At 40.8% G+C, this 9,238-nt stretch overlaps 2 protein-coding genes across 2 annotated transcripts; both read left to right on the top strand.

The window, feature by feature from the left end:
• The first annotated feature begins 1,197 nt into the window (after positions 1-1,197).
• Positions 1,198-5,387, top strand: LOC140347515 (arrestin domain-containing protein 3-like). Its single transcript, XM_072433995.1, has 6 exons — positions 1,198-1,515; positions 1,629-1,686; positions 1,770-1,917; positions 2,007-2,103; positions 2,180-2,436; positions 2,530-5,387. Exons 1-6 carry the CDS (start codon positions 1,260-1,262, stop codon positions 3,121-3,123), a joined length of 1,410 nt encoding a protein of 469 aa, XP_072290096.1. The 5' UTR covers positions 1,198-1,259; the 3' UTR covers positions 3,124-5,387.
• A 930-nt stretch (positions 5,388-6,317) lies between these two features.
• Positions 6,318-9,238, top strand: LOC140346865 (arrestin domain-containing protein 3-like). Its single transcript, XM_072433085.1, has 6 exons — positions 6,318-6,596; positions 6,731-6,788; positions 6,896-7,037; positions 7,451-7,547; positions 7,714-7,970; positions 8,674-9,238. The coding sequence occupies exons 1-6, from the start codon at positions 6,341-6,343 to the stop codon at positions 9,139-9,141; spliced, it is 1,278 nt and encodes a 425-aa protein (XP_072289186.1). The 5' UTR covers positions 6,318-6,340; the 3' UTR covers positions 9,142-9,238.

Genomic DNA, 9,238 nt, shown 5'->3' with positions numbered 1-9,238 from the left:
ATATGTTTGGGATTGGCTCAACAAATGCACCATGGTGATGAAGTGGTTCTCAAACTGTGGTAACTGTACCTGGTGGTACACCGGCTCCTTCAGGTGGGACACAGATCCCTCTAAATATTTGCTCAAGATCAAGTCAGTTTACGGTAATTCACATTTTCTTTTCCTTTTGAGTTTGACCTGGTTCAAAAGTAGTAAAGTAGTTCTATAGTCCTTTTAGACCTCTCTTACAGCCATAGTTCAGACCTAGAATAGTGTTATAGACACAGTTTAGATCTGGTGGATCAAAGATTTTCTAAGGTCAGGTGGTACTTGGCAAAATGCGTGAGAACCACTGACTTAAAGTCCTTTCAACTGACAACAATCACATCTTTGGAGTTGAATTGCCACACTTAATGAGGCCATTTGTTTACAAGAGAATATGTTGAACTTTGTGCCAGTTTTTGTTTCATGTGGTTAGGACCAGTACAGATAATTTTAACCATAAACCAGGCAAAACATCAGTGTGACAGTTAGCAGCTTAGGTTAAAAAAAGTTATGATGTCACGTGAACACAAGTTAATCATGTGTTTTGACTGTTTTGGGCAGGTGTCGTGAGCTATGGAGTTGAATTGTCCGTCGGTTTATCCCCAACCAATGCCTGAAGTAGCCTATTATTGTATAACTGTACGAATAACGTTGAAAACCACTTTTCTACATTTTCACACTACTAGTCCACCTGTTAGCTGCTATTTTATGAAATTACACTAAACAGAAAATAATATGAATAATTTCCTGGGCAGCTAATTAATACAATGTGGTTAATTATATTAGACCACAATAAATATATTAATGAAAGACAAAGAAAAGTAAACTTACATAAATGAACGTTAAAGTCAACATGAGGGCTTCCGGGGAGGCGCGAGGGTCTGCCGCCGACAGCAGGGTGTGCGCATGCGCGTTGTTTTTTACTTCGTGAAAACATTCGCTAATATGTGTGAAATGCTGTGAATTGAAGATTCCGGTGCCTTTTCCTCTGTTTTTGACCACAGAGAAGTCATGGGTCCAGGGCATGGTCCAGGGCCTTCGTGAGTGGACAGCGGGGGGCAGCAGAGACCACCACTCCGCACCGTGAGGCTGAGTGAACGGGGCCTAGACCACGCCTGGGTAACTCTATCCCCCTCGCCGCCTGAGCCTGCGCCCAATCTGCGCCATGGTTTGTTTGCTAACTAGCCTGCAACAACTGTCACAACCGTGATTCCTTTTTCTTTTCTGTTTCCAAAATGCCTTCTGTCAGAAACTTTGTGATAACTTACGATGCATTAAACGCGCACGGGACATTCTCGGAGGGGGACACGATAGCCGGGAAAGTGACACTGGAATTGGAAAAAGAAACCAAGATCGAGAGCCTCTCCGTGAAAGCTAAAGGCGACGTCCGAGTTCACTGGTCCGAAAAGCACGGAGACCACTCGAGAAACTACAGTGCGCAGACCAGACTGTTCAAGCAGAAGCATTTTCTTATCGTTCAAGAGGACAACGGTACACTTTGCCTTTTAGGGGTGTCAAATGTCATCATATCTACAATAAGTCCATACACCTTAAGTAGTGTTGAAAACAATACATGCTTAATACAGTGTTCATTACTTTTACAGGCACCAAAATCCCTGCGGGGGTCCATATTTTCAATTTCAGCCTCCGCATACCACTTGGGTAAGTAGGATACTAAACCATCCTTTCTCTAAAGCTGTCAAGTCAAGTGAACGTGTTATTGTTTTTCTGATATGTATTAACAGAAGTATGCCATCATCCTTTCGAGGAAACTATGGGAAGGTTGTTTACAATCTTGAAGCCAAGCTGTGCAGAAGCTGGAGGATGGACCGCACGGATGAAAAACACATTTGTTTTTGGTCCAAGTCATTTTCTAATATTGATCTACTTAAGGTGGGTGACATCTTCTCGTGTGGTTACTATTACTTCTGCCTGTATAATTAAAGAGTATGCAACTGAATTATTTACTTTTTGTGCCACAGTTCCCACAGACAGGCTCAACAAACAAGGATGTCGGCGTCTTCAGTAAAGGGACTGTGCAAATGGACGCTACGGTTGACAGGAGAGGTTACGCCCCTGGTAAGTCTTAGTTTGTCTTTGTTTGTCTTGAAATAAATGTTTTGTTAAATGCAGTGATACGTTCTTGTCCTTCTAGGTGACACCGTATCCATCACCGCAAACGTCAGCAATTCCTCATCCAAAAACGTGACGCCCAAGTTCAGCCTCATTCAGGACGTGGTGTACCGGGCGAGTGGAAACACTAAATGGGAAAAACGTGTCATTCATAAAGATGTTCAAGAGTGCGTTAAACCTCAAAATCGCACGGAACTCCGAGGGTCATTCAAGATTCCCTCTGACACGCCGCTGTCCATTCAGAACTGCGACATACTGTCCGTGGAATACCGCATTAAGGTAAAACCACTGATATTGTCAACATGATTTATCGCATTTGAGCAGTCCGCCGAGGTCAACGTGTACTCATTTAGAGGTCATTGTCATTTACAGGCTTCTCTGGACATCAGTTTTTCTTTTGACCCCGAAATCGTGTTTCCAGTGGTGATTGTCTGCGTCAGTACTCATGCAGCAGGTGGCGCCATTGGAGGCCCGAGCACCAGTGACTTTCCCCCTCAACTACCGTCTCCCAGCCCTTATTCTCCAGCTCCATATTCAGGCGCATCTTTGTATCCCACAACGTCTCAATACCCGACCACAATGTATGCCGGTGGCGCGGGCGTGTGTCCCGTGTCACCCGGGCGCGCCGCAGGAGGCTACCACAACCCTGTTCCCGCGCAGCCCAACGCGTACGGGACGCCGTTCTCCTCCTCCTCGTCGGCTGCTGTTCTTCACCCTCCTCCTCCAGCAGCAACGTCGATGCGTCCACCTTCCCCAAGCCCAGCACACCCTCCATTTTCTTCAGGGCCGCCATGTTACAGTACACTGGATCCTCCGCCATGTTACCCCTCTGCCCCGCTCCACTCTGTAACAACAGTGCCTTCTGCCCCCATGATGACAGAAAACTTCCTCTCCCATTCGGCTGAGGAGCCTCCATCGTATGAAATTCTCTTCCCTTCATCTAGTTCTAATGGTGGCGCAAAATAATTCATTGTTGCCTTTGATCAAATGCTGTATTTGCATATTAAATGCTCGAGCCTTGTAATTCAAGTTGCCATGAGCGTTGCCACGCGACAATGTCCTCCTTCCGGTTGTATCAGTTAACACAGAGCTTTACGACCTCTTCTGACAGACAAAAAGTCGTTTTCAGGCCGCTCAAGGAATCGATGCATTGTTGACTCGGTGGTCACGTTAACATTGGACATTTTATACAAATCTATTCACTTTATAGCATGTTTAAGCTGCAAGACTTTTCCCCCCACTTACCACAAGTGCCATCGGAAGTGCCAAACCATAGACATCTCCGGTCATATGGGGACTTTTGGGCTGGCGCTATGGCCTCACCTCCTGTAGGGTGAAAACCAAGTGTTAACAGAGAGGCGGGAGATAAAAAATGTTTTAAGATAAGATATTCCTTTATTGTCCCACATGGGGAAATTTTATTGGTGCAACGCAGGAAGATACAGAGGTAGATGCAGAGGCAGGTACAGAAGAAAAGAACAGATCACATCGCTTATAGGAAGTCTGAAAAACACTTTCAGTAGAAGATCTCCTATAAACAAAAACTCCCATAGACAAATAAATAAATACCATTGCATGTGATCACGACAGTAATTGCACATAGATTTAGTTTTGCTTTAAAATAAAACAAAATATTAATACTGGCAACACAGCAAACATAGATGGTGAAGTTGGTGAATATTTGAATTCGATCCCGATGTTTAAGAACAAACTAAGAAATATGTGTCAAGAGTCGTTCGTTTAGTGTACCAGAATCTTTTTGGCTAAACGACTCCACACATTGGCCGGAAGTGTTGTATCTCCACATCTACAACTAAATCATTAAATCCCAGGGTAATTTGTTTGACACTCCTCCATCCCTCGGGATTTAATTAAAATATTCACCGACTTCTGCATCCATGGCTGCTGTGTCGCCAGTATCAATGTTTAGTGGTATTTTCCAGCAAAAACAATAACATTATATATAAGACAATTTGTATCTCCCTCCTGCAAAAAAAGTTGAAAGATTTTTGCAAATTTGATATTTTAAACGTACAAATTTGCATAAAATAGGAATAAAATAGCAATGTTGCGCGTTTTAAAACATGCAAATATTATGTATGTAAAACACACAAATGTAGTTTTTAAACATGCAAAGTTTTGAGGAGGAAGTAATTCAAGTCTGCCTGAAAACAGATTTGCTGTGTATGTGGAGTGGAGGAAGTTGATTGGTTTTGGAGGAACTTACAGGAGGAAGTGAAAGTAAAAAGTCTAAGTAATTCTAGAATTTCGCCAATTTGTGCTGTCTCTTCATTAGAGATGTTTGCTGTGGAATTTCTACAGGCTTAAACTGGACTAAATCTAACAAACTGTGTACTGTTGTGATATTTAACTGTATATGCACTCCACACTGCGCTGTATTGACACACACGCAAGTCTAGACAGTGTTAGTTTGGGTCCTATAAAAATTAAAATGTCCAATACGACAAACTGACTTCTCCTGCTTCTGCTGCTCTGGAGTGTGGGATCCAGAATGATGGAATACAGAACCAAATACATGAGGAAAAAGTGGTAAATGAGAGTGTTTAAAAACACAATGAGGTGCGTCTTCGTATCATTCTTCAGTGTCCTTTATTCCATGCCCAGTTCCTTCTCTTCACATTTGAACCATGTCCTCTCCACTCACACTTTGCTGCATCAACAACAATCTCAATTCTTTCAGGCTTTCCACAAGCTTTTCCCAACATAATCCACAGGAAACATATCTTGTCCACTGAAATATTATATACCACACTTCTCTGTTTGTCTCTTTTTATCTTTCTCACCTTCATTAATCTTTGCAGCCTCAGCTCAATAGTTTACTGTTTCTTTTCCTCTCTAGTCTGGCGTTTTTTTCCACGTTCTCATTGGACACTTCAACTGGCGTTGATCATCAAGGCGAGCCGCAGCTAAACACAAACGTGCCTAGTATTGAACATTAATGTTTTAAATTAGTGTGCATGTTCATCTGTAACCCTACTAATTGTTACATAAATTATCCTTGTTTGATTATATGTTGTAAATAGGTGTTACTCTAACCGGGTTCAGCGTACACTGCAGGCTGCACCATACACCTATGTCAAAGGCCACATTCTGGTGCTATTCTGATCAACTGTGCGGCTCAGGAAGGTGGACCTAAACTATAAATACAGGTCTACACTTTTCAGACAGCTCTGTAAATCTGTGTATGAAGGTGTCTCCTTGTGCAAGTAAACAAGCTTCCTGGCTCTACATCACTGACTCTGTCTATATGTTTAGATAGATGTTCTACAGATATATCTGTCCATATATATATATATATTTACACACATATACATACTGTATGTATGTATATGTATCTCATATACTGTATATACGTGTATATATCCATCTCTATATATAGATAGATATGTAGATATATATTTATATCCTTAATGAGCAGTGCAAGAAACCCAAATGTTTATATAATTTCATATTAACAAAGATTTTGTCAGAAGTAGATTTACTTCAATAAACATATCAGTTAAGGAGTTAAGTACCAATCTTTGCTAATCAAATTCACACGACATCACAATCTTCAAATATATAGTTTAAAATTGAGCCGGAGAGCAGGTTAGAATTCTGAGTTACACCTGCTCAAATTTTACTCCAATAGTAGGAGTAAAGGTTGCTCAGTGAAATTATACTTACGCTAAAGTACTGAGGTATTTGCTAGGAAATACTTGAGGTCTATTGAAATCATTTTAAATGGCCTAAGTGAATGATAACTAAAAATAATATAATGCAGGCTCCCAGCCTCTGCTGTCTTTGATGCAAGTTATATTTTGGTCTTATCCACCCTGTGGCCTAAGAGATTAGAACGACAAGAGAGAACGACGTCTGAAACAAGAATTCATTCATTTCCTTTGTGTCAATTAGCCTTAATTTTGTGAGCTATATTTAATATATCAAAAACAATAGCAAGAATATGATTAGAATAGAATAACTGTGGAGAAAGAATGTTATACATATATTTATGTTTCAAATGTAGTCAGAATAATTCATTCTCAACCAGAATTGGACGGAGTGAGTACTGGCTGCTGCCTCTAGAGCACCTGACACCTGTCTCTGGATATGGGGCGTATCCGGACACTGCCCTGCGCTGGCCCTTTACTTGCTTATTCATCGTGAGGTGCTTCGATGCGCAATGTCTCCTATCAAGGATTTTAAATTGAAATATGAAGCTGTCAACAAGGAAAATACTTTCACGGCGGGGGATTGGATCAAAGGCACGCTTACTTTCACTTTGACTGAAGAAATCAAACTAAAAGCTCTGTACGTAAAGGCTAAAGGAGACGCAAACGTGCTCTGGAGTGAAGGAACTGGTGATCACCGGAGGACGCACTCGAGGCACATGAGGTTTTACAAAGCCAAAGAGTTTCTAATTCCTGAAAACAAAGATGGTAAGTAGCTCTAAAGCAACAAGCTTTAGCCAACTCATTAACACATAAAAACTGAATGTGATGTACTCTCCTAGTGACGTATAAAGCAGACTTCTTGTTTGACTTGTTTTGTTTCGTTCTGGATTTTATTGTAGAAACGGTTCTTCCAACGGGAGATCATAGCTATCAGTTCAACCTTAAAATCCCAGAGGGGTAAGAGGCAAAAACCTCTGATCAACATGTGACATCTGCTGTCTGTGCATATATTAGACTGTATGTGGAGTGTATGTCAAAATGAGAGTTGTGAACTTGTCTTGCAGAAACATACCACCATCATTCAAGGGTTATCATGGCAGAATTCTCCACGTGCTTCAGGCAAAGCTGAAAAGAAGCTGGCACACATCTACTTCAGACAAAAAGGAACTACATTTTGTGACTAGAACGTTTTTACCCTCTGACCAGGTAATATGTGAAATCTAGTTTGACATGTAATTACTCTAATGAATGTCACTTTAATACCACATATGCTGCATGTAGATTTTCTTAGCTCTACTTCCTCTTTCCTCACACAATTTACCAATGATCAAATGTGTTTCCACTGCTTAATCTCATCTTTACACAATATGTTTGGTCAACTGTTGTATAAGTGCAACTCTTGCAGCAGATAAAAGTTATAAATCAAGTCTATAATACATCTAGTGGAAACATTACATAATATCAGAAGTTCTTTTGTTCTCTACAGTGAGTGAACACATGTGTATGTCACAATGTACACACACAAAACAGGCAAAACCGGTTTCTTAAGTCGCGTTTCTGTGTGTGATGCATGTTCATTGTCTTTTAAACTTTTTACATTATGTTTCTATCATTCATAGTCTCCCCAGGCTGGTTCAGTAGAAAAAAAGGTGGGGACATTCTCCAAAGGTCAAGTTAACTTGACTGCAACAGTAAACAAACGGGTTTACTCACCAGGTACATATGGACTAGTCTAATGGTATATTTTTTGTGTAAAATACAGTTTGTGATATATTGTATCAGGGCTAATCCCACTCATATTACCGTGGTAACCCCATTTTCAGGGTATTCATCATGTATTTCTGTTTGTACGTATTCTGATTACAAAATATTTTGTTCACAGGGGAAACTGTACATGTTACTGCCAAAATCAAGAACAAATCTTCTAAGAAAATGCAGATCAAGTACAGTCTATATCACAAAACTGTGTACCGTGCATACCACCATGCAAAGATTGTAAATGGAGTTGTGTGCAAATTAGCTGGAGAGACTATTGGACCTGACTTTGAGGGTGATGTCTCCTGCTCTGTCACAATTCCTGTAGATGTCCAGCTCAGCATCCACAACTGTGAAATCATCAACGTGGAGTTATATCTGAAGGTAGGAAGTTTACTGTTTTGTCATTTCAAATCCGGAAAACACTTTATCCTCATCTAAAGCTATTGCAACTAACAATTATTTTTGCTAATCACTTAGTCCAGCGGTTAGAATATGGGTGCCCAATTCGCCCAAAGTGGGGGCCACGGGCCAAACTTGGTGCTGAAAAGACAGTCAGTAGATTCAAAGGAGCCCAACTATTCATAAAGCTCATACATTTAAATGATTTAAATACAACACATAATTGGCCCTTGGCATGATACTATGTTTTCATTTTGGCCCTCCAAGTAAAAAAGATAGGGGACCTTTTGGTCTAGTGATTATTATTTTGATTACCAATTAGAAGTTTAGATCCCAAAAGCCCCTGAATGAAAACCCAGATGAAGCTTAAGTGATGTAGCTTGAGGACATATTGATGGAATAGACTATAAGAAACAAGTGTATGTTTCTGTGCCATTTTGATGTCATTCTTGCCTTGTCTAAGTCAAAAAACTCTTTAGCTCAGCTCATAGCATGTGTTTTAGTCTGGAGTCCAGGAAACCAATATTTGATTACCAAATTAGTTGATGATTGTTTCCATAATCAGTTGTAATGAATAATTTCACTTGTTTCATCCCATGATTCAAATGTAATGTATTTGTATATTTTGTCCACTTTAGAGCAATTGGGTTTGTTTTACTATTTTTCCGTGTTGTGTTTTTTGCAGGCATATTTGGACATCAGCTTTGGTCTTGACCCTGAAGTGGCGCTTCCACTGATCATTGCTTCTCCTGGTCAACATGGTCAACATAGTCAACATAGTCAACATGGTCAACATGGTCAACATGGTTTCCCAAATGTCCCTGGAGCAATATGTGGGCCGAGCTCTAGTGATTTTCCTCCTCCTTTCTATGGTCCTTATCCTACGGTCCCACCAAATGCATGTGCATACCCTCCACCAGGTCCTAATCAGTATCCAAATATCCTTGCGGGAGGCTACTACAATCCTACACCAGGGTACAACAATCAAATGCCCCTGGCCCCTGTTCCATATGGGTATCCTGCAGCGCCTGTGATGCTGAACCCATGTCAGCCTCCAGGCAGTGCAATGAATGCTCAGGCGCCGCCATCTTACATGTCTATCTACCCTCCTTCACAAAGTGGAACAGACATGGACAAAAAGACACCGCTTTAGTGCATTTCATCCAAAAGAGCTTTACTTGTCATTCATTCCAAGTAGCAAAATAGCAGTAAACATGTGTCTGGGAAGTTGCAGTTCAAGGTATAACTAT

Source organism: Eucyclogobius newberryi, unplaced genomic scaffold (genome assembly GCF_026437365.1).
Source record: "Eucyclogobius newberryi isolate DKJ021-1_F unplaced genomic scaffold, fEucNew1.0.hap1 SCAF_6, whole genome shotgun sequence".
Classification (NCBI taxonomy): Eukaryota; Metazoa; Chordata; class Actinopteri; order Gobiiformes; family Gobiidae; genus Eucyclogobius; species Eucyclogobius newberryi.
The sequence above is the reverse complement of the archived record's forward strand: the minus strand, read 5'-3'. Positions and strand labels throughout refer to the sequence as shown.

What these genes read in the sequence shown, in the direction of transcription:
- LOC140347515 (XM_072433995.1), top strand. Translation starts at nt 1,260, where the DNA reads ATGCCTTCTGTCAGAAACTTTGTGATAACTTACGATGCATTAAACGCG. An exon ending in TATCGTTCAAGAGGACAACG is followed by an intron (nt 1,516 to 1,628) that starts GTACACTTTGCC and finishes TTACTTTTACAG; the next exon opens with GCACCAAAATCCCTGCGGGG. An exon ending in CAGGAGAGGTTACGCCCCTG is followed by an intron (nt 2,104 to 2,179) that starts GTAAGTCTTAGT and finishes TTGTCCTTCTAG; the next exon opens with GTGACACCGTATCCATCACC.
- LOC140346865 (XM_072433085.1), top strand. Translation starts at nt 6,341, where the DNA reads ATGTCTCCTATCAAGGATTTTAAATTGAAATATGAAGCTGTCAACAAG. An exon ending in AATTCCTGAAAACAAAGATG is followed by an intron (nt 6,597 to 6,730) that starts GTAAGTAGCTCT and finishes ATTTTATTGTAG; the next exon opens with AAACGGTTCTTCCAACGGGA. An exon ending in CGTTTTTACCCTCTGACCAG is followed by an intron (nt 7,038 to 7,450) that starts GTAATATGTGAA and finishes TATCATTCATAG; the next exon opens with TCTCCCCAGGCTGGTTCAGT.